We start from the raw sequence: 25,241 nt of genomic DNA on the forward strand, positions 1-25,241 counted from the left end.
CTTACATGAAAATTGTGTGCTAGAGCACTGCATCACAGTAAAGGACATCGAGAGGATGACTGATTTTACTGGGGACAGCAGATACGAGCTGATTTTGTTTTTGATTGTTCGTTATCCTTTAGATTAGGCAGTGCACATGATGGAATGAAAGCTGTCGCAGACATTGCCTACCATGTGCAAGTTTTATGAGCCTTCAACTTGTGAGGGAGCCTCATAACGTAGTCCTGTAGTTTTTGAGGTAGCACTGGAGTTCTCAAAGTATTGCAAGATTTCTGCGAAGGTCACATAGTGGTTCTCATAGCTGCTGCCTACAGTAATTGAGTTAAGGGGAGACGCTCCTCAGAAACCTTTTTTTTTAATATTAATGCTAGACAAATGAAAATTGCACCACTTATATAGCTTGATATCCTCATTCCAAATCTGTTCTTAGATTTAGGATAGCTTGATGCTTTCATGTCCTAAGTGCCATGCATAAGTGAAAAACAGTGCATGTTTGTGCAGCTACTGGACCTAGCAGTTGGCATGATATAGCTGTGCAAAATGGCTTTTCTTGTCCCTAACACTCCACTGAGTGCTAATAACCAAGATAATGCAATTCCCTTGACAGGCAACATTTTGAGAGAATTTCATATATGATGCTTCGTTTTCAGTGACTGGTACCCAAGGGTATTGAACATTTCCATTCTTAAAAATAAACTGGTTGCACTAAAATCTAGATCAGTGCATTCTACACATCTTAAAGATGATGCACACCAAATTTGGTCTTGATTGGACCACAATAAGTACATAAAATGTCATGCACAAAAGCCATGTTTGGCCAAAAATATGAAGCTGAGAAAAACACGATTGAAAGTTATAAAAGTTCTTTATTTGTGTTGTAGCGCTGAAATCTATATAAAAATTGCACATAATGCAGGCCAGGGTATCTAGATCCAGTGCACTACTTTAGAATTCACCAGCGCATATGTTGTTCTCTCATAGAGTCTTCGTGAGCACCATGCTGACCCACTTCCTGCGCTGTTACTTTCCGAGCCAACTCCAAGTTCAGTCACTGCTTTTGTAGCAGCGAGGTGCACTTTCTTTGTTACGGCGGTGAACGATTTATGGTGCATCGGTTTTGGTAAACCAAGAACTGCACAAAATCGGACGAGTTGATTGTGTACAGCTCTAAATGCGCGCGCCGCAACCACTGCCTTGATATTCACGGGGAAACTCTCTCTTGGGCTGGCCGAAGGGCGCGCTCCATCGTTAGCGTCGTCTGCCGGAGATGCATGCCGCGACGAATACGTTGATGAGATAACGGACGTGGTACATGCTGCATTGTTGCAACACAACCACAAAAACGACGCGAGTCGTTTCTGTTTTTTGGCCAACTCACGGATAAAAAGGTCACGCCGGACATGCCGCGGCGCTCACGTTCCCGACGCCGATCTCGCAGATAAAGGTGCTTGCCGTCTCCTCGCCGCTCCTATCTTGATTGTCGAAGATTATCTACTTTTTCTCCGATGCGCTGTCAACGAAACTTAAGCGGCCGGCCGCTCTGAACCGTCGAAAGCGTCGCCGTCACCTAGGTTAGGCTTAGCTGCCGCGGACGTCTCCATTGCACACCGCTTGACTTTGCGGCGAGTCCCCTTGAACTTGTGCTTCGACCGATACTTTCTAGATCGAAAATCGCGTTTCTTCATGGGATCCATCAAAACAAGGAGCAGAAAAATGCCTGAAAGCCTGGGAACACGTCGAGAGAGCGTCGCGTCGCAGAAAGAGCAGACAACCTGTGGCCGCGTCGTGCGCTAGCAGCCAATGGCGTGGCCGGAATCGCACCACGTGATTTAGAAATCCAGCGAAAGCGCTCGGTTTTGGCGGTGAAATGTTGTTTTTATTATTACTTCTCGGGGAGATTGTGACGCGGCAAAGCCGACCTCGGAGAGAAAAAGCGTAGGCCTACTGCCTTGCACAAGCCCAATAGCTTGCGACGCCGCGATTTGGCAGGAACTTTGATCAAGTGCTTCAGGTTTGCTGACGACTACCTGGTAGTTATCCGCTCCCAAAACAGTTCCAAAATAATGGGAGATATTCTCGCCACTTTTGATAAAGAAGGAATGGGTCTCAGATTTACTCATGAACTGCCCAGTAATAAGGAAATTCAATTTTTTGGATTTGCAGTTAAGATTAACAGCGCAACATATTTGTTGGCATTATAACCCCAGGACTAGCAAACGAATTCTAAACTACGCCTCGGCACACTCAAAACTTGTGAAAAGAGGAATTGTTATGACGTGTTTGGGTTCCGCACTTAGAAAGTCATGCCACCACCTCACCAATCTGAGCTTTTCGCTACGACTCAATCGTCTAGAGAAGGCCGGTTTTCCTAAATCCATTATTGTGTCAATATGTGAAGGGCTAGTGAAGAAAATAAAGAAAGGGGAAGCACCCCAAAGACAGATCGAAAAAGTTAAAAAAAGTACGCAGTCATCTCTTATGTACATCAGATGGGGCATGGGTTAAAAAAGACAGCCATGAAATATGGTGTTCAAGTAATCTTTTCAGCAAAGAACTCCTTAAACAAGATTTGCAATCTTGTCAATAGACCTAAACAGGCGTCCAAAGCTACATGCCACGTCAAACACTCGGGGCAGCTTGTGGCATGCTCGGCGGGAGTGGTCTACGTCATTCCACTTTCGTGCGGCAAAATGTACTTTGGGCAGACGGGACGCTGCCTTAACATCCGCCTTAGGGAGCACCAAGGTGCGATCAGGAATGAAACAGGTTCGAATCTGGCCGCGCATTGTAGAGTCTGCTCATGCAAACCCATGTTTGAACAAACGGAAATACTGTATAAAAATATGCATCAAATTAACAGTGAGATTGTAAAGGCCTACTTCATGCATGTGAACTCGAGCGCATGCGTCAGCCAGCCTTCTATCACTCTACAGGATAAAGAAGCCGAATTTTTGAATGGCAAGATAGGCTAACACCCTTGTAAACGTCACTTTACACGTGTTTACATTTTCTGTATATTAAAGTCCGTTGCTTGAAATAATAAACCAGTTGTTAGTCTGCGCTCGTGTTGTGTTCTGCCTCTCGTCCTTCTCCGGGTTGCGCTGCCCACTCATAGGAACATGTTCAATCACCAACTCGCCCAGCTTGCCGTCTTAAGGGGAGACGCGGGTCGAAAAACGGTGATTTTCATCAGAAAAGTCAGTTTCACGTTTTTGACTGTTTCAGCAAGATTGACCCCTCCTCTTTCACATATAAAGAAATCAGAGCCGTAAATGATTGGGAAATTATAAATAAACTTGGTGAAAGCACCCTAGGTGGCGAGAAAAGGTGCAAATCTGGCCCATTTTCCAGCGCGTGATGCGTCAAATCGCGGCGTCGCAAGCTATTGGGCTTGTGCAAGGCAGTAGGCCTACGCTTTTTCTCTCCGAGGTCGGCTTTGCCGCGTCACAATCTCCCCGGGAAGTAATAATAAAAACAACATTTCACCGCCAAAACCGAGCGCTTTCGCTGGCTTTCTAAATCACGTGGTGCGATTCCAGCCACGCCATTGGCTGCTACCGCGCGACGCGACCGCAGGTTGTCTGCTCTTTCTGCGACGCGCCGCTCTCTCGACGTGTTCCCAGGCTTTCAGGCATTTTTCTGCTCCTTGTTTCGATGGATCCCGTGAAGAAACTCGATTTTCGATCTCGAAAGTATCTGTCGAAGCACAAGTTCAAGGGGACTCGCCGCAAAGTCAAGCGGCGTGCAATGGAGACGTCCACGGCAGCTAAGCCTAACCTAGGTGACGGCGACGCTTTCGACGGTTCAGAGCCGGCCGGCAGCTCAAGTTTCGTTGACAGCGCAGACGAATTCGTCAGCGCATCGGAGAAAAAGTAGATAATCTTCGACAATCAAGATAGGAGCGGCGAGGAGACGGCAAGCACCTTTATCTGCGAGATCGGCGTCGGGAACGTGAGAGCCGCAGCATGTCCGGCGTGCGGACGGCGCGACCTTTTTATCCGTGAGTTGGCCAAAAAACGGAAATGACTCGCGTCGTTTTCGGGGTTGTGTTGCAACAATGCAGCGTGTACCATGTCCGTTATCTCATCAACGTATTCGTCGCGGCGTGCATCTCCGGTAGACGACGCTAACGGTGGAGCGCGCCCTTCGGCCAGCCCAAGAGAAAGTTTCGCCGTGAATATCAAGGCAGTGGTTGTGGCGCGCGCTTTTAGAGCTGTACACAATCAACTCGTCCGATTTTGTGCAGTTCTTGGTTTACCAAAACCGATGCACCATAAATCGTTCACTGCCATAACAAAGAAAGTGCACCTCGCTGCTACAAGAGCAGTGACTGAACTTGGAGTTGGCTCGGAAAGTAACAGCGCAGGAAGTGGGTCAGCATGGTGCTCACGAAGACTCTATGAGAGAACGACATATAGCGCAGGTGAATTCTAAAGTAGTGCACTGGATCTAGATATCGTGGCCTGCATTATGTGCAATTTTTATATAGATTTCAGCGCTACAACACAAATAAAGAACTTTTATAACTTTCAATCGTGTTTTTCTCAGCTTCATATTTTTGGCCAAACATGGCTTTTGTGCACGACATTTGATGTACTTATTGTGGTCCAGTCAAGACCAAATTTGGTGTGCATCATCTTTAAGATGTGTAGAATGCACTGATCTAGATTTTAGTGCAACCAGTTTATTTTTAAGAATGGAAATATTCAAATATCCTTGGGTACCAGTCACTGAAAACGAAGCATCAGATATGAAATTCTCTCAAAATGTTGCCTGTCAAGGGAATTGCATTATCTTGGTTATTAGCACTCAGTGGAGTGTTAGGGACAAGAAAAGCCATTTTGCACTGCTATATCATGCCAACTGCTAGGTCCAGTAGCTGCACAAACATACACTGTTTTTCACTTATGCATGGCACTTAGGACATGAAAGCATCAAGGTATCCTAAAACTAAAAACAGATTTGGAATGAGGATATCAAGCTATATAAGTGGTACAATTTTCATTTGTCTAGCATTAATATTTAAAAAAAAAGGTTTCTGAGGAGCGTCTCCCCTTAATCCTGGAAAGCTTGTCAAAATGAAACTGCCCTGCACAAAACTGCAGCTGCTATCGACGTGATTGGGGATGGCAACTACGTACTCGTAAAAGCACGCAGCCTACGCGCGCACTTTATTCAAAGCCAGCATTTTCTGAATAACTTCATATTTGGATTAGAAACGCACTCTGTTTGAACAGCTATAGTGCAATTAGGTCGTGTCCAAAAACCGACATCTATGATGTGTTTCCGGCTCTCGCAATCGCTTCCGCTGCACGCTGCCACCAAGAAAGGCTTTGAGATCTCCATCTGTGATCTAGATGGTCTCATTGCTGGGGTGTGGATTTTTATGCCACCTATTACAGACCAAAACGATACAACAGTCTCAGATATTCGCTTTGTGACCGGTGAGCGAACTGCTTGGTAAGTGGGCTGTTATGCTCTTTGTGCAGCTCCCGAGGCAGCCTACACCCATTGGAAGCAGACAGTGTTCTACTTTGATGATTACATGACCGTCAAAAAGGGTGAAGAGATCTGCGGTGTGTTCAGCATGAAGCCCAACCCTAAGAACAAGGTATGTGCCTCCACTTGTTATGGACAGCTTTGTCAAGGAGTTTAGAAAAGGTGCACAGTCTTGTGGTCAAGGGATCTGGTTTTACACTGCTTACTCACTTAAGAGACATTGGAATTACACTTTAATGACTCATTGGATTGAAATGGAATGGATTGAAAGGGAAGATATGAAAAGTCTTAATCTTCCAACCCATTGTTTGAGCAAATACAGTCGCTGACGGATATTTTGCACCAAAAATTCGGACTTGATAGATATTCTGGGCTTTATAAGTGCACCGTCAGGGTTCCCATAGTGCTAATGCATTATCGCAACATATTTTTCAGACAAATTTAGGCTTCAAAATTCAATTTTCTAAAATAAATCGCTCGTTCCGAGCCATGCTACCCGATCTTGGGGGCCACCATGTTAGATATTCTGGTGGCTTGGCTTGGCTTTCAATGGCCCACTCTATAGCTTCCAAGATCGGGAAGTGCACAACATCCTCCCATCTCGGAGGGCATGGCCGCTCTTCCTGGGCTGACAGTGTTTTGCTACCGAAGACCGTGGAATACGATTGGAGTCAAACTGGTGGGGTATTGCGAATATCGCATTTTTGAAATACAAATTGAATACAAATATGAAGCTTTGAATATTGAATCAAATAATCAAAGACAGAGGCTACTTTCACTTATAAACTTTCATTTCACCATATATTTATTTATGTTGAAAGCAATGTATTATTAGAACGGAGTGTGTGATTGCTCAAAACTATTAATATCTGCAATACAGTTACTGTTGTGACAGACTACGGAGACTATTTATTTATTTATTATTTAATTATTTCGGATACTTTCCTGGCCTGAAGGCACTACAGAAAGGAGTGGTAAGTGAAGAAAAAAATATGAGAATAAAACAGTACGTAATTATACAATAATAGGTATTTAAAAAAAACTGCAGAAAATACTGCAGTCTTGAAGTCAGCATCAGTAATGGCAGCGATGGAAGGAGAAAGGTCATTCCAGTCGGCGCTGTTGTTAGGAATAAAAGACCGACACATTTTTGTTCTAACAAATGGAACACCAACTTTAAACATGTGATCAAAACGGGATGAAATGTGTGAAGGGCTACTAATAAGATGACCTTTTAATAGTGGGTTGTGGGGATACAGCCTGTGGAAAAGACAGTCTAAAACATTTACGGAGCAATGAAAGCTCCAGTAATGTGTGTTTTTCATGGAAGTAACGCTGGCACAACGGGAATAGTTAGATAAGATGAAATGTGCTGTGTAATTCTGGATGGATTCTAGTGTGTTTATCAGTGTGATTTGATAGGGATCCCACATGGTGGATGCATATTCTACCTTTGGTCGCACTAATGTTTTGCAGAGGGTAAGCTTTGTTGGCATAGACGCAGCAGAGAAATTTCGACGCAAGTATCGAAGAACCTGGTTAGTGTTATTAGTGACGTGTTTGATGTGCGTATGCCATGAGAAGTTTAATGAAATATGAACACCTAGGTATTCGTACGAGTTGGCGGATTCAAGAGAAGTATCGTGAAGTAAGTAAACACGCGTGTTGTCAGTGTTAGTGCGACTCGATGCACGTATTATTTTACATTTATTAATGTTTAGTTGCATGAGCCATTTATCGCACCAGTTGGATATGCTTCTAAGATCGTCTTGAAGCTTATCAGAATCAGTGTGGTTAGTTATTTTGCTATAAATGACGCAGTCATCTGCGAAAAGCCTGGTAGATGAATGGGAAATGCATTTAGGAAGGTCGTTTATGTAAATCAGGAAAAGCAGAGGTCCCAGTACCGATCCCTGTGGTACACCCGAGGTTGCGGAAGTGTGAGAGGATGAACATTTATTAGCCGAAACATACTGAGTTCGATTAGACAAAGCTTTTAATCCAGTTTAGTACATTAGGGTCAATGTTAAGCATGCTAACTTTAAGAATGAGGAGATCATGTGAAACATTGTTGAAAGCTTTTGCAAAGTCCAAAACACAGTCTACATTGAAGCCAATGTCAGTATGGGTAAATTGGTCATTAGTAAAACGTATGAGTTGCGTTTCACATGAAAATGTTTTCCTGAAACCATGTTGTTCAGTCGAAAAGAAGAAATTTGACTCAAGGAAATCAATTAGATGAGAATGTATAATATGCTCCAATATTTTGCATGGTATACTTGTCAGTGATATAGGATGATAGTTATTTGGGGGGAATGAGTGTTACCTGATTTAGGGACCGCAACAACCTTGCCAACCCTCCAATCGCTTGGAAGTACCGAGCAACCGAGAGACTGGGAAAAGAGCATCGAAAACATAATGGAAGAATATGGTTCAGTAATTTTAAGCATTTTACAGTTGTTTGAATCTTCACCTGATGAAGATATTTTCAGGTTTTCAATCAACTTTTGTATGCCGACCCAATCTATATAAATGAAGTTCATTGGTAAATAAGAGCATTTAGTTACCGACAGTAGAGTGGCAGGAGCGCATTTCTGAAAAATGGAAGCAAATACATAATTCAAAACAGAACAGCACTGCTTCAGAGGGATTGCGACATTGTCAGAACGGGCTTGTTGGATTATTTTGCTTTCTTTGCCACCAACAATATTCCAGAATTTACGTGGATTAGACTGCAAAAGTGATGGAAGGGTGTTATCAAAATAATCTTTTTTGCATTTGTATTAGGATGGTATATTCTGCGTGAATGCTATGCTATGGTGCCCAGCATTTGGGAAGGTTAGTTGCTTTGGCGCGACGAAAAATGTGCTTATTTTTGTTGCGTAGACGGCTTAGGATTCCAGTAAACCATGGCGAGGCAGGATTCGAAACAATCTTTCTTTTAGGCACATAGATCTATTAGTGTTAGCAGTTCTTGTTCATTGACCAGTTCTTTATAACGGTACGTTCAAAAATGTTGACTGTAGCCCGTAATGAATGATTCTAGTTAATTTGTAATGGATGTGGTATCGGCGGCATTGTAATCACATATTGTTTTAACGGTTTTCTTCGAGCGAACTTCTTAAGTGTTAAGTGGAGAAGTGAAAGGTCACCGATTTCTTTAAGGTATGTTGGAGGAGAAACCAAATCTGCGGCTGTTGTAAAAAAGATATCTAAAGTATTATAAGAAGTGCTGGTACTGTGTGTGGGTTCATGAATCAGCTGGGTTAGATTAAAATCGGCGCAGATGTCTAAAAAATCTGAGCACCAATTTGCCCAAGAAGTCCTTTTGGAATATCCAAAAAATGAGTGCACTCGGAAGATGACTGCTTAATGGCGCGTTCACACTGAGACATTCGGCGTCTGGAGCGGCGCCCAGTTCGGCGGAACCCAGTTCGGCGGCGGTGAGATCCGCCGGAATAGCCCCTTCCGCGCCGATCGCTCCCGGACCGATTTTTGCGGCAGCTGCCGCCTGATTCCCTCGCCGCGGTCCAATCGGAGCGCGTCTCAGCAATTCGAAAGATGGCGGCCAAGCTCGACGCGCTCGTCATATCGCAGTCTTGTACGCATCGCGACCTCGGAAATGCTCATCGAATTGGTGTGTAATCGCCCCGTCCTTTTTGACAAGTACCATGCGAAGCACAAGGTCTAAGCGACCTGACAAGGTGGCCTGGCCAAGTTGCGCGCGCTCTTGCAAAGCAGGACGAACCCACCAACGCCGGTGGCGTCGTCTCTTCGGCGAATGCTTCTGCGCGCCACGCTTCGCCAGAAAGGTGCTCGCCAAACAGGGCTAGCAGTACTGCCTCTTCTTGCTCAGGGTTCATAATTGCCTTTCCAAGCAATGGGGGAGACGCGCAAAATGGACACGCGAACTGGACGTGGGCAGAGACAACTGTGCAATTTCGAGTCGCGCGAACATCCGGGATATCCCGCGCTCACTTGGAGGTTAGCACTTTATGGGGCAGATGGCGCTGTATCTCGTTCCGGCGGCGCGGTGCGCAAGCAGTGTGAATGAAGCATTTTTTCGGCGGCAGGAGAATTCCATTCGCTGTAGACGCCGGATTCCTCAGTGTGAACGTGCCATAAGGGAGGGAACACCGTTTTGCCACACTATGTTTGGAAAATTGAAATCACCTAGTAAGAACAAATGTGATTTTCGGTATCGAACAACTGAGTTGTTAAGGACATCATGAAGGTCAGCGCATAAATTAGTAGTGGAGGATGGGGATCTATAACGCGCGCAAAAGATGAGGCCGCCAGTGGGAAAAGCAACATGAGTGCAAACTATTTCTAATGGTGAGTCAATGGAGATAGTGAAGGAATGGATAGCAGAGCTCACGGCAATCAGTACACTTCCACCTGTACGGAAATCGCGATCGTACCTGTAAAAGCTATGTTTTTTGACAGTCTAGTATTTCACTATTTTTTATTTTTGCTGAAAGCCATGTTTCGGTGAGCACAACTATATCAGCTGAGCATGCATCGATATGTGATGACAGTGATGTGCGTTTGTTGCTGATACTTCGGACATTTGTAAAAAGAAGTGGTAAGCAGTTTGCTTGCTTTTGAACACGAGATAGCTATGCTGCACCCAAATGTGAAGATTGTGGACCCGATGGTTTGTTGTTTTTTGGGGTAATCGCGCTCCTGCCTGGTCCGATCTCGCATACTTCATTTGTAGCTGCGCAATAAACGTAACATTTTTACCTTTTCATATTTAGCATTTCGTTTCATTTACATTTGATTTTTTTAGCTTTTCAAATCACAATTTTCGTGTACACAAAATTTTCATTTTGGCTAAAAAAGTTTAAAAACAGGTGGCAACAAACATTAAAAGTTTTCATGTAGAAAGGTGAGTGGTTCCACGTGGTCAGGAAGTAGGCACTCCCTTTTAGCAGACACAACTGCCCCTGCCACAGAAAATGCTCTTTCACTTGGGACCGAAGTGGCTGGTATTGCCAGGTAGTTAAGACAGAGTTTGGCTAGACTGGGGTACCTGAAGGAGCCCACAGTCTGCCACCAGCTATATGAATCACTGTCTTTTCTTAAGGGGAGACACGTGTCGAAAAGTAGTGGTTTTCTAAAAGAAATTCACTTTTTCGTTTTAAGCTGCATTGTCATCTTTGGTCTATAAATTTTTATTTCTGTAAGTATCAAGCCGAAATTCGCACGAGAAGTCGCCAAAATATGCGCCTAGGTGAGCGGTTGTAACTCTATAACCCACCGAAAGTTTAGAAAGTCTGCGCCGTTTGCAGCGTTCTCACGCCCAGAGTCTCACCACCCGCCATTTGCAATCATCAGGGCGCACAGCGTCAGCCCTTTCCTCCAAGGTTCAATGGCTGTCAGTCTCGTATGTTCGCGGAGAACAAAAGAAAAATGAGAAAGAAAACGAAACTGTCACATGTTTTGAATTGCGCGCCATGTAACACGGCGCCGCCATTGGATGGCGGTGCTCCTTTTGTGCAGTAAAGCCGAACCACTGCTGCCGCGCGTTCTCACTAGCTGCACAGTTTTCCGTGTTCTCTCCACATTTTCTTGAGATGACTAGCCCGAAAAAGCGCATTTTCGATGCCCGGAGCTATAGAGCTCGACACAAGTACCGCGAAAAGCGCCGTAAGACAGTTAAAGAAATGACAGCCAGGAAGGATGCCTGCTCCAATGTCGATTAGGCCTACCGCAGACACCAGTAACCACGTCTGTGGTGAAATCTACGCTGCTGTGGATTTCATCAGTTCATCACAGAAAAAGATGGAGTTCTTCAAAAGTGAATAAAGGTTGGTCGGTGCCCCTGCTGCTAGCAAGGTGTTGTGTGAGATCGACGCATTGACGGCACTGGTGGCAGGTTCGGCATGTGCCACTTGCCACGAACGGAAACTCACCGTCCGAGAAAGCAGCTGAGAAGCACAAAGGACTTCCATCATACCTAGAGCTACGCTGCAAAAATCCCGACTGCCCTGACTCTGTGCTTTCATTCATGCACACTTCCAAGCGGATCATCTTAGTCGGTGAGTGTGGTGACCCCGGGGTGAACATTTGCTACTACGACAGCGGGAGCTCATGCGACGGCTTCGCCGTAAACGGGAACACTGTTTTGGCAGCGAGTGCTATAGGTGCTGGATATGACCAGCTTTCGCAATTTTGTGCGATCATCGGCCTGCCAAAACAGCTGCATCACAAGACATTCCATGCTATTTTTAAGAAGCTCCATGTTGCTGCAATGGAGGCTGTTAGCCAAAACTTGGAACAGGCACGAAAGGTCACGAAGGATGCCGTTGGCGGTGGCGACATGCCGGTCTTGTTTGATGGCACTTGGCAAAAAAGGGGCCATAAAAGCCACAACAGAGTGGACACAGGTCTTTTCCTGGACTTTGAGGTCCTTTCAAATTTCTTGCTTGCAGTATCCACAAGGACATGGGTGATGATCAGTGGCGTAGCTAGGTCGTCTGGCACCCGGGGCCTATAGGTCTTCTGTCACCCCCCTTCCCGGGTGTAGCTGGCGGAAAGAGGGGTGTCTTCAGACGTATATGACATCCCCCCTCACTGGCCCCTTGCACCCGGGGCCCACGGCCCCCCAGCACCCCTGTTGCTACGCCACTGGTGATCATGACGAGATATGGCAAGCCTTTCATCATCCTGTAAGTGAAAAAAAAAGAACACCAAATGTTCACCCCATGCAATGGAACCTGAAGCAGCAGTGCACATATGGCAGAGGACTTTGTCGTATGAGGCCCCACTGCGCTTCAAGTTTCCTGAGCGATGGCGACAGCAAAGCCTATACTACAGTCTGTGTGGCTGAGGTGTGCGGTGACACTGCCATCAAAAAAGAAGAGTGCACCAACCACGTTGCAAAATGCCTAGGCACTGCTCTGCGAAAAATGACAATGCCACTGCCACGAGATGAAAAGCCAAAAGTCGCAGCCATCCAGAAACTGCAGACATATTACCAAATAGCCATAATGAATAACAACAGCAGTGTGCGCAGCATGTACACTGCTATATGGGCCTCCTATTTTCATTGTTGCTCCAGTGATGGGGCCAGAAGCCACAAATTTTGCCCTACTGAACCAGATTCCTGGTGCAAGCATAGGCATGCTAAAGCACTGGGGGAGCTTACACCACGCCACACTACCTTGTTGACAAAAACTCGGGGCTTGGCAATTATGCCTATGTACAAGTGCCTTACTGATGAAAAGCTCCTGGCTCGCTGCCTTCATGGCAAGACGCAAAATGCAGCGCAGTCGCTCAACAGCAAGATATGGCTGCTGTGTCCAAACACAAAATTCGCTTCCCAGACATGTGTGGAGACAGTCACAGCTATCGCCATGCTGTGGTATAATAAAGGCCATACTGACTTTGAAGAATTCGTACAAAAGATTGGAGTGCTTCCCCAAGAAGAGTTGGTCACATGCAGCGACCATCCTGATTACATGTGCATAAGGAAAATGAAAACCTCAGCAGTCATGGAGGCATTACGGAATCAGGGTGTAGACGAGCCGTATGTAAAAATACTGAATAAATATCTATAGCGGCTCCACAGCCACCGTAGTCCTCCATAAAGAAAGCAACAAAATCCCAATAAAAAAAGGTGTCAGGCAGGGAGATACGATCTCTCCAATGCTATTCACAGCATGTTTACAGGAGGTATTCAGAGACCTGGATAGGGAAGAATTGGGGATAAGAGTTAATGGAGAATACCTCACTAACTTGCAATTCGCTGATGATATTGCCTTGCTTAATAACTCAGGGGATCAATTGCAATGCATGCTCACTGACCTGGAGAGGCAAAGCAGAAGAGTGGGTCTAAAAATTAATCTGCAGAAAACTAAAGTAATGTTTAACAGTCTCGGGTAAGAACAGCAGTTTATGATAGGTTAGCGAGGCGCTGGAAGTAGTAAGGGAATACATCTACTTAGGACAGGTTGTGACCACAGATCCGGATCATGAGACGGAAATAATCAGAAGAATAAGAATGGGCTGGGGTGCATTTGGCAGGCATTCTCAGATCATGAACAGCAGGTTGCCATTATTCCTCAAGAGAAAAGTGTATAACAGCTGTCTTACCAGTAATTACATACGGGGCAGAAACCTGGAGGCTTGCGAAAAGGGTTCTACTTAAATTGAGGACGCAACAAGCTATGGAAAGAAGAATGATAGGTGTAACATTAAGGGATAAGAAAGGAGCAGATTGGGTGAGGGAACAAATGCGAGTTGATGACATCTTAGTTGAAATCAAGAAAAAGAAATGGTCATGGGCAGGACATGTAATGAGGGAAGATAACTGATGGTCATTAAGGGTTACGAACTGGATTCCAAGGGAAGGGAAGTGTAGCAGGGGATGGCAGAAAGTTAGGTGGGCGGATGAGATTAAGAAGTTTGCAGGGACAACATGGCCACAATTAGTACATGACGGGGTAGTTGGAGAAATATGGGAGAGGCTATTGAACTCGAAGCGAACCGCAGAAGCAAAGGCGCACCGTCGGAGCACGGTGAAAAGTGCTCGCACTGAGGAGGCCAACCATAGGAGTCGGGAAAGGCCAAGCTACAGCGCAGGAGCATTCTAAAAACTTTGTGTGCTGTCTGTGAAGCTGTTCTTCAGTGTGACCAAGATTCATGTGAAAACAATTGCATTTTGAAAAATAGAAGGTTTTGAAACTTTCAAACCTGTTTATCTCATTTTCAAATTTTTTTATATTTCCTAGCCTTCTGGAAGGAAGCCTTTTGTACACTTAGAATTGCTGCGTACAGTGGAACCTCGATTATACGACTTTCTTAGGACCGCTAAAAAGCGTCGTAAAATGCGGGCGTCGTAAAACCAGAACATAAATTATGCCTATAAAAATACTACTTATTTCACACGACAGATTTACGAGAATCTTCAATGTAGACTACTAACATACTCTGCAGGGGGCTTGGAAACCCAAATTACCAAAAAAGTAAATTCGATAAGAATTAATGCTGCAGTACAGGTACCAATCATCCTGTATTCAAACGAACCTTTACGGCATTCCACTGCCGCGGTTCCCATCAGCCAACGCGAACTTTAAAAGAAGTCTAAGTTTCTTTTAGACCTTGTTTGATCCGTGAACCAAGAGCTTTCACTCGAGTTGGGTAACGTCCAAAAGGAGGTCCTCTGCGGCGTCGCATCAACAGATGAACTTCCGGATGCCATCGATGTGCTGTAGCGCCTCGGTGAACGTGGTAGGCACAGGCGTGGCATCTGTGGCGGCATCGCCCTCGTCTGATGTCGCAGCGGTGTCTGCACTAGGAAAAGCCTCCTCGATGGTGTCATCCAGCGACACCTTGCCGCAGATAGCAACATTGTCGTCGGCCTCCATGTACTCGGTGAAGGTCGTGGTGTGGTTTCAACCCTCCAAATCGTCGTCGGTGAAGCCTGCATCAGCCTCGAACAGCATCGAGTTTGTTGCATCCCTGGCAGAGGAGGCAGTCTCTCGCTTAAAGCCACAGTGCTTGAACGAGTTAGCGATTGTGCGTTGCGACACCGCGTCCCATGAACTGGCAATAAAATGCATGCCGTCGAGCACAGTGATCTATTTTTCCGACTCGCTGCGCTCCATAGCCTCCAGCCGACGCTGCACTAACGTTTCCGATACCCTTGCTTGACCCACTTAATGATGCCGGCATCCAGCGGCTGCAGCCGGCTTGTGCAGTTGGGCGAAAAAAAAAAAGGAAAAAAAAACCTTTATGTTCCTCGGGCTGGATGTATCGGGTGGGTGGCACAGTGCATTGTCCACGAAAAGCAATATTTTCCTCGCCTTAGCACTCGCCTTAGCACCCATTGTGTGCGAAGAACACGTGCGATAAACTTAGGCCTCTCTGCGCTACCTTGTCGGCAATCTGCTGCTGGGAAACTGGAAGGAGAGAAACATTTCCCCAACGCGACGAGAGGCGACGCTACCGAGAAGAGAGGGAAAAAGTGAATGTGGAGAAGAAAAGGCGCTATTTCAGCACAGCGGCCGTCGCGGGCAGCTGCTGATGGGAGATAAACGAACGATGAGATGAGGAAGGAGGAGGCAGGGAAGAAAGCTGCGCCGGAGCGAACCGGTCGAGCGGTGTCAAGCGGTCCGCATTCGGAGAGACGGAGCGAGGAAAGAGACCCGCGGCACTTTTCTTTCGTCCGCCATTCTGTCCTGCACTTCGCGAGGGTCGTCGTATAACGCGGTCAGGCATAAAGTTGCGTCGGAAAACCGGGGTTCTTAATGCATTGCTTCTATGGGGACTTTGCCGGGACTGCGCTAATCCGTCGTAAGACCCAGATCATCGCAAAACCGCGGGACGTATTACGGGGTTTCACTGTACTAACGAAATTTGGCATACATACTCTTGAAGGTATGTAGAGTGCCGATATCTACTTGAAATTTCAATATCGGTCCTCAGTAATTACAATAGTACGAAGCTGTTTCAGGAAACTGAACAAGAACAATGGTTGAAGTTCATAATTCTTTTGTCCCACTTTCAATAACTGAGCACGTTTTGTGACTAGATATTGGCACTCTGTGTTCTACAAAGAGCTAAATAAGCTATAGCACCTTTTGTGAAAGTTTAGTGCACAAAAAAGTGCCCGTAAAGATTGCTATAATTTGTCATTCAGTATAATATAACTCGAGAACTATGGCAGCTACACAAAAACTAATTGCATATTTGAAATCTGCATAGAAAAGTCTCTAATTGGCTGAATTTGGAAGTCGCTGGTACAAATAATAAGAAAAAAGTTGTTTCGAGGAGCTACTCCCCTTAATAATGCCTCCTCGGAATATGCAGCAGTTTCACATTCTGATGAAGTTTCCTATTTTCCGCTTGGCTACTGCAAGATAGGTTTTCTAGTCTCAAATTTTGGGATCAGCACTGTGTCCCTTCTCATTTTTTTCCCTAAATTCAGGCAAGTCATAGAGTGCACAAAAACTGATGTAGTGTCTGAGGACGCTGAAATACTTTGAAATCCTGTAGAAATCACCAACAAGAATTCACATTTGTTAAGCTGCAACTTTAGAATTTCATAACTTTGGCTGAAGTACAGATACAAACATCCAAGTGCTAACTTGCAGTATTCGAACATCCAGGAACATACCTGGTTAATTTTAGCTATGTTGTTGCAGTACGTCCTTTGCAAATCACATCCCAGTTTATAACAGAATTGTTGCTACTTTTTTTTATGAACCGCTACTTTTTTTTATGGACCTCAGAAAAATCTAATTGTCTATTTATAAGCAGCACTCAAAATTGGATGTGTCCTGAAAGTTTGATGTGTCAAGAGCGAGTTTCAGTAATGGTTTTTCTGATGCTATGTTCCCTCATATTTAATGGCGTTTGTTTTTTTTGTACTTTTCTCGAAACACAAATTTTTGGGCTCCTCGATATCTCAACGCTCGTCTACCGTTGATTTGTCAACAGCTTCTGGAAATTCTGACAGTTCGCTCCAAACTTCAGCAACACCGGCTACGGCTTCGTCGCACGCGGAAGCCGGCATGGCTAAAGCAATTTCGGATGAACTACTCATACACGGCCCTACGTACGCGTTGGGCGCCACGGGCACCGGGTCGCAAGTTTGGCCACTTTGGCCCTAATCTCCCCCTTATTCTTCAAGATCATGCTGAGAGGGTTCCTCGAAATCTTGCACGCTGTGGGGATATCCGACTTCTCACCGTGTTCGACCCGATTTACGATTTCGAGCTTCACGACGAAAGGCGAATTCTGCCGCTCCATCACAGCAACACTGCGGGAGAAGGCTCACATGGCGCTCACACAATGAACCATAAAATCAGCTCAACAACTCGCACTTTCGCCATCTTGCACGATGTGGGCACAAGAGCCTCTGATTGGCTGTCTGAGCAAGCGCTGTGGGCAGGCCAGGATCATTTTTTGTAAGGGGGTGTTGACGGCTCGTCCGAGGCAGCGCGGTCACGGTAGGGAGAGCGGTTGGATGGAGCTGCGCCGCCGGGTATTTCCACCACCGCAAGGGAAAGCCAACTTCTGGGGGCACTTTTCCGCCGCTTGACATTCGATATATCTGGAGTCGCTGCTATTTTTGTTTCATGTAAGCGTAATTTTTGCTATATATACTCATTGTAAGTACAGTGGAATCTCGATGATACAAATCTCACGGGGTCACGAAAAATATTCGTATTAGCCGAAATTCGTATCGTCGAAACAATTATGGGAGAGGCCTTTGCCCCGCAGTGGGCGTAACCAGGCTGATGATGATGACTTCACACGAAAACGTGGCAGACCCATGTGAAGACGAAGTTGACGCCAGCGGCTGACCGCACAGCGCGTAATCTGACAAGCGACTGCACGCGGTCGGTTTGCGACTTTTACGCTGAACTGAATGTGGGTCATACCGGGAACATCGCTGTGTCGTATGACGGGTCATGGATGACCCGCGGTCATACGTCCCATATCGGCGTCGGTACAGTGATCGAGTTCTTCAGCAGACTTGTGCTCGACTTCGTTGTATTAAGCAATTTCTGTGCTGGGTGCAAGTCGGGGTCTAAGGAGAGTGACCTTTCCTATGGAGCCTGGAAGAATGGCCACAAGTGTCAGAAGAACACTAACAAGAAAGCTGGCGAGATATAGGTGTACGCTGCCCTCATCCTTTTCAGGCGATCATTAGAGCGCCATAATCTGCGGTATACAACGGTACTTTGTGACGGGGACAGCTGCAGTTTTCTCGCTTTACAAGATGATGAAGTGTATGGCTATATCCCAGTTGAAAAAGAGGACTGTGTGAATCACGTGCAAAAGCACATGGGATGGGTTTGCGCAACTTGGTGGCAAAACACAGGCCCTGGACCTGAGAGTCTTGGTGGAAAGGGCCGCTTGACAGCAGACTTGACCTCCAAGTAAACCTCATACTATGGATGGGCTCTGAAGACCCGCAAAGGAGATGTAGATGCCACTCAAAATGCAAGGAACATTGTTTAACTGCGCTAACAAACGGACCACAGAGACAGCATGGGACAAGGATGGGCGCAGACTTGCAACTGTTTATTCCACAAAGACCACATATAAGTACACCCCCGACATACACCACTGCGCGTGCGCGAAAAATAAAAGATAAAGGAAAGAAAAACCTTGTGTATGCAAACGCTCGTCAGCGCCTTGGCAGAGGTTTGACTTTCACCCATGAACTAACAAAGGATAATAATATTCGGTTTTTAGACAGCACTAAAAGCTTCTGTGACGACCATGTGTGCTGGAAATATAACCCAAGATCTCAAAAGAAATTGTTGCCCTACGATTCGGCTCATTCAAAAACGGTAAAGCGGGCAATAGCCACCCAGTGCATCATATCAGCCTTAAGAAAGTCCTGCACACACAAAATGCAGGCAAACTTTGACAGGCAGATTGTAAGGTTGGAAGAAGCAGGTTTCCCGCAATCAGTCATTTCAGCAGTAGTGGAGGCAGTGCTTAAGAAGATAAAGACGGAAAGCAATATTACTGAAGACGCAAGGGAGCGCAAGGATAAGAAACCTAAAGTTGTGCCTTATGTTCACAAGACTTCCCACGACTTAAAAAAAGGTTTTGAAACGGTATGGAGTTGAGATAGCGTTCTCGGCTCTCGGCAAGCTCGCTGGGCTATGCTCGTCATAGGAAGAAGTAAAGATAGGATCCAAGGGTGCGGAACAACACTCCATTTTGCACGTCGATTGCAGTGTTGGAGTAGTTTATCAGATACCTATCATGCGGCAAAGTTTACATAGGCCAAACAAGAAGGTGCGTGATTGTGCGCTTGCATGAGCATGAACTGTCAATTAGAAATAAAACGAATGGGCACCTGCCTGTCCACTGCTTGGCGTGCCTGTGCAAGCCGATCATGAAGGAAGTAAAGATTTTGTGCCGCTGCCGAGATAGCCGAGCCAGAGAGCTACTCGAGGCATACCATATTAGAAAGAAGGGACAGAGTGCGTCAGTGACACCTCAGTTTATTTACATAACAGTGAGATGAGGTTTATTCACGAGCGTAGGTAGGTCGCGTTTGGTTATACAAGGTTGTACTTTTCTTTTATCTTACCTTTTTTCGCACACGCGCAGTGGTGTATGTCGGGGGTGTACTTATATGTGGTCTTTGTGGAATAAACATTAGTTGCAAGTCTCTGCCCGTCCTTGTCCCATGCTGTCTCTGTGGCCCGTTTGTTAGCGCAGTTGAACAATGTTCGCCAATATGTACGAACTCGCCCAACAACAAGTTCTTCTAATCAAAATGCAGGGATGGCCACATATCATAACATTACATCAAGCGATGATGTGGCTAATCACACTCTTTGTCCATCAGGCGCAAACTCCTGGTGCAAGCAAAATGCTGTAGTGGCCAAGGGTGAGCCGGTTGCAAAACACTCTCGAAAGCTTCCTCCTGATGTGTGTCAGGCTTTACGTCCGATATATGAATGTCTTTCAGACAAGAAACTGCTGCAACGTTGCCAGCGTGGTAAAATGCAAAATAACAACGAAAAGCTGCATTCTATGATCTGGGCACTGGCACCAAAAGACCGGCACGCTTCTTTGTTCATGGTGGAGGCTGCTGTGGCAGAGGCAATATTAAAGCTCAATGCAGGCAGTGCAAGGGCCTCTGTATAAATCCAAGCTAGCAAAGTCGCACCCACATGACCGAGAAAGATAAGTGTCGAATGGCAGTATCAGCCAAGAAGCGCAAAGCATCAGAAAATTTGTGCCTGTCCCTCAAAAAAGCGGCACACAGGGGCTGGGAGTCAGCAGGACTACATGCCTGGTGTCTACTGAGCTGTTCCAGCTGTAAATTTGTAAATAAAATTGGGTTTTGCATGTTTTCGCACTTTTCTCAAAACATGTTTTCGGGTCACTTCACCAGACTGTCGGAGTCATATCTCATGATCTAGAACAGCTAGAGCAATATTTCTTTAGCAGAAAGCCTAATCTGCACATTACAAAGTGCTGAAAGCAGAATTTCAAATTTGTGCGCATGTATATTTCCATTTTATTAATTTTCTTTTGGTGGGGTAGTCTTAGGACAAGGAAAGTATTTTGATCACCTGCAGAATGGCTAATTAGAATTTCATTTGAAAACGTTCTGCAGCATTGCAGTTATTGCACATTGTAGTATCTAGCTATGCAATAGTATACACTTTCTGCGGAGCAGTTTTTTTTCCATTGTCTCGGGAAACAATAGAGTGGCAGCACTGTCAATCTCCGGAACTAATGGACCTACAAGAAAAATTATTGCATATTTGCAATCAGCACGAAAAACTAAGTAAGCTTGTTTATTTTCATCAGTTTTGGCCATAAGATGCAGGAAATGCAGGAAACCTCCCCAACCCATGTCCCCCCCTTAAAGCTCCTGTAACAAATTTAATGACACTGTACAATATTGTTCACGTAGTCATTTTTATAATGGACCAATTAGTTTTTCACGATTTCTTGGTCTTTAAAACCAATGCCCCCCGCCTCCTGCAGGATCTCCTCAGCGTAGTGCTGCAAAGGCTGTGGCTTGACCAAGACAGGAGAGCTCACTGAAGTGTTCTGGTCTTTGTCTGTGACTTGCACTGATCACTTGTTCTTGGTTGCAGAGGGACCTGGACTTCAGCATAGACATCGACTTCAAGGGGGAGTTGTCAGAGCTGTGCGAGAGCTTTGCCTACCGGATGCGCTGAGAGGGCTGCCAATGATAAGCTGTGCCGTCAGCAGATAGGGAGGGAGGGAGGGAGGGCCTGCAACAGAGGGGAAGAAAAATAAAGGGACATCTACATCCTGTCTTCATGTTTCCCCTTTCTTGAGTCTGCCTCGAGCATTGCTTGCTCTTGTGCTGGTGTGGCTGAACATTAATAAAGGATGGGAGCTGTGACGAAACCAGAGCGTAGGCAGTAGTCATCTTACATTCTGCATCTAGATTTCTTGACTTTTCTGGCTGGGTGTACATACGTCATTGGTGGCGCTAGCAAATTAATGAGGGATCTTAGCATGCCGCTTTGAGTGACATGGTAAGGGCCCTGTGTGCATGTTCTTTTGGTGCACTCGAGTGCCCAATTGGCGCTGTTGCGTAAGTACAGTTGAATCCACTTCTAACAATATTCAAGTGCCAAGAAAATTATCACCAGGTGAACGTGAAAATCATTACAGACATGCATAGGTCGGCGCACCGATTTCAAAGGCATGAGTTCCAGAGTGTGAGCCGAGGTGTGTGCGAGTATGAGAGTGTGAGCGGAGGTGTGTCAGTGAGTGAGCGTGAAGCGTGTGTGTTTCCGAGCGAGTGCCAGTGAGTGTGAATGTGGGTGAGTGGAGGTGAGCGTGAACCTGACTGAATGTGAGTGAGTGCTTGTGAGTTGAGGTGACTGAATATGAATGTTAATGACTGTATGTGAATAAGTGGTTGTGATTTAGTAGACGTGAGTACGAAGGTGAGTGAGTGAGCGCGAGTATTAGCGTGGGTGAGTATATCGCAGCTAGCACAACAATTGGACTTAAAGTTCCCTTGAAGAGTGGAACGTCGTAGCGTAAACGTGCTACGTTCGCTTCGGAAATCAAGGCAGGCTGTTGTTGGCGGGACCCTATCGAAGAGGAAGTGGACGCAGCATCGAAGGCGGGCATATGCCGCATCCGAACTTAATATAAAACCCTGTAGAGCATGCGCACAAACGAGCGACAGTGGCTGAATTCGGCAATGAATAAAAGACTGGCTGAATGGGTTAACGTGTTGTAGGTTAACCTACAGTTCCTAGGGTCGAATCCCTGGCACACGATTTTTTTTCAGGTTAATGTCTATTGCCTTACCGGGGTAGTTGGAGAAGTGTGGGAGAAGCGCGCTGAACCAGCGGCAGCTAGAGAAGCTACAAATAGCGTCATAGAGGCCCTCTCAAGCCTTAACAATGGCGGGCCACACTAAAGAATTTATCATATGGCAGTGGAACTGCGCCAGTTTTCAGAGGCGAAAGGCCCCACTGCAGCAATTTATCACGACACAGACGAACGAACCACATGTTATCTTACTACAGGAAACTAAAACTGAAATTTCGTCATTTCGAAGTTACTGAGCTATCTCGGCAACCGCAGAGGGCAAACTCGGCCTGGCGGTCCTAGTTGCGAAGGAGTGCTTTCAAGAGCACAAATTGCAGTTGGGCAACACGAGGGTGGAGGTAATGCTGGTAGAAATCATTCCCAGCAGCTGGCTTAAAAACTGTTTTCATTTTAAACATTTACAGTTCCCCGAGAGACCGCCAGCAGGCATTTTTGTCAATTGTAGCCAAGGCGGCGGCAGAATTAAGGGATGCTTCACTGGTGGTGGCTGGAGACTTTAACGCGGTGCATCAGGCGTGGGTTATGTGATACACTCCCCTAAAGGAATAAATCTACTTCAAGCGGTTACAAACTGCTCATTAGAGCTAGTTACGGACCCGCAGTTTCCCACACGCATCGGTAATTCACTCTCGCGGGATACCACGCACGATCTGGCCTTCGTTAAGAATGCCACCTCTGTTAGTTGGCACAATAAGCAAGAGAACCTGGGAAGTGACCATTTTATTATGGAGATTTCTCTGGAAGTTGCCGCAGCCCCCCTTGGGGCGTTCGCCGTAGTAGACCGGGACGCCTTCCGTAAACGCCGGCGAGACGACTTGGAGGAGTACGAGTCCTTCGAAGACCTCTTAAAGAGACTGAAAGAGGACGTCAAGGCTGTTGCTAAAACAGTCGAAACTGACTTAAAGGTCAACAGGATGGATGCGCACTTGGTGCACCTTGTAGAGGCCAAAAGCTCCTTACTCGCCAGATGGCAAACGCACAGGCTCAATCGGAGGCTGCGTAAGAAAGTGCCGACGTTAAATCGTGAAATCGAAGCGTATTGCCAAGAGTTGAGCGAGCAGCTGTGGAGCGAGGTTTGCTCGGCACTTGATGGACAGATGCGTATGGGAGGCGGCAAATGGAACCTCCTGAAGCAACTGTTAGATGACTCACAATCCAAAAGCAATCAGTGCCTAGCTATTGATAGAATAATTCACGATCTTAAAGGAAAGGGGCTAACAGATGCAGACATACTTCAGAGCCTAGCAGACAGGTTCCGTAGGCAGTCAGTCCACGTAGGCCCCACGGGGCACGAAGACTACCCAGAGTATACAGGTGAACCCATAGAGGAGCTTGATGCCCCGGTGACTAAAGCGGAAGTCAGAAAGGTGCTACACGAGCTAAACGGCCGCTCGGCGCCCGGGCCGGATGGCATCTCCAACAGACTCCTGCGTAACCTCGATGAGAAATCAATTGAGAAGCTTACGGAACAGATCAACCGCACGTGGGAAACTGTCTGGAACCCAGAGGACTGGAAAACGGCCTCTGTGGTCCTTATCCCGAAATCAGTTAAGCATTCACACTCGAAAACCTTAGACCAGTCTCGCTCACGTACTGCGTGGGCAAGGTGGCTGAGCACGTCTTCCATGAGAGAGTAACGAGATACATCGAGGAACGAGAACTGTTGCCGTAGGCTTCAGGCCCTCTCTATCCGCGCAAGATGTCATGCTTCTCATCAAAAGGCAGATAATCGACGTGAACACCGGGGAAGTCAGAGGCATTTTAGCGTTAGATCTCGCCAAAGCCTTTCACACCATCACACACACATTCATTCTGGAATCCATCTCGCACTTAAACTTAGGGAAACGCTTTCACGCTTACGTCAGCTCTTTCTTAAGGGACTATAAAGCCACTTAAAATCGGTCAACTAAGATCCGACGAGTTCAAGTTAAGGGCTAAGGGCACTCCGCAGGGTGCAGTAATCTCAACCCTCCTTTTCAATATAGCGATGAAAGGCCTCTCGGAAAGGCTGGCTAGAGTTGAGGGCGCGAATCATGTGCTCTATGCGGACATCACCGTTTGTAGCGGTGGGGGGTCCTAGGGGGCCGTGGAGCGTGCCCTTCAGGAGGCCTTGAATATTACGGAAGAGTACTTAAAAGGGACGGGACTGTGTCTATCACCATCAAAGTCAGAACTACTGCTTTATAGACCGGATCGCAGGGGCAAGAGGCACTCTACCCCTCTCGAACAGATTCCTATTAACCTATACGCAGAATCTGGTCAGATGATCCCTAGATTCGAATCGGTCAGGATTGTAGGTCTGCTCCTAAATGCAAAGGGAAGCAACAATCAAAGTGTTGTCCGCGTCCAGGCAAAAACAGAAAGCATGCTCCGATTAATCACAAGAGTCTCGAACCGCAGAGGCGGCCTCAGTGAGAGCAATCTCCTTAGGCTGTATCAGGCGTTCCTCATGAGTCACATAAACTACGTAGCATCGGCGCTCAACTGGTCCCGCTCGGAGGAGGCCAAAATTGATGCGCTGATGAGAAAAAGCATTAAACACATACTGGGAATTCCCACTAGCACCAGCATGGAAAAGCTCCTACAATTAGGGGTTCACAATACCCTGACGGAGGTGACCGAAGCACAAAGAACGACACAAACCGTCCGCGTCTCGTCTTCGAAGGCAGGCAGAAGCATATTAATGTCCGTAGGTCTGGCCCCCTTGGCCGTCGACCAGAATGCCATCATGCTCTCACACCGTTAGGGCAACCTTTCAAGTTAGCCCTTTCCCTCGGAATGTACACCCCCAATATGATGCAGCTAGACGCAAGGCACGAGCCCGCTCTCTCATTGACTTTACGCACAAAAGCCTGCAATTAACTACCTATGTAGATGCTGCCCAGTATGGGCGCACAGATTCATTTGTAGCTGTTGTAGCT

General features: G+C 46.3%; 2 protein-coding genes and 1 pseudogene across 3 annotated transcripts in view; 2 read left to right on the forward strand and 1 right to left on the reverse strand.

Moving 5' to 3' along the window:
• LOC126538464 (protein arginine N-methyltransferase 1-like) overlaps positions 1 to 21,380 on the forward strand; it is an 87,981-nt gene extending 66,601 nt beyond the window's left edge. For both annotated transcript variants that reach the window (XM_050185307.3, XM_050185309.3), the window contains 2 exons: positions 5,490 to 5,611; positions 21,096 to 21,380. In XM_050185307.3, the coding sequence (XP_050041264.2) occupies positions 5,490 to 5,611; positions 21,096 to 21,179 (206 nt within the window). In that variant the 3' untranslated portion in view covers positions 21,180 to 21,380. The remainder of the gene's footprint in view (positions 1 to 5,489; positions 5,612 to 21,095) is intronic.
• Positions 9,392 to 13,918, forward strand: LOC140217429 (uncharacterized; annotated as a pseudogene).
• Positions 21,381 to 24,283: 2,903 nt separating the features above from the next.
• LOC126538362 (uncharacterized) overlaps positions 24,284 to 25,241 on the reverse strand; it is a 28,466-nt gene continuing 27,508 nt past the window's right edge. Inside the window, exon 3 of the mRNA XM_072287702.1 lies at positions 24,284 to 24,429. Within this exon, the coding sequence (XP_072143803.1) occupies positions 24,284 to 24,429 (146 nt within the window). The remainder of the gene's footprint in view (positions 24,430 to 25,241) is intronic.

The sequence above is a fragment of the Dermacentor andersoni genome, chromosome 4 (assembly GCF_023375885.2).
Source record: "Dermacentor andersoni chromosome 4, qqDerAnde1_hic_scaffold, whole genome shotgun sequence".
In the NCBI taxonomy this organism is placed as follows: Eukaryota; Metazoa; Arthropoda; class Arachnida; order Ixodida; family Ixodidae; genus Dermacentor; species Dermacentor andersoni.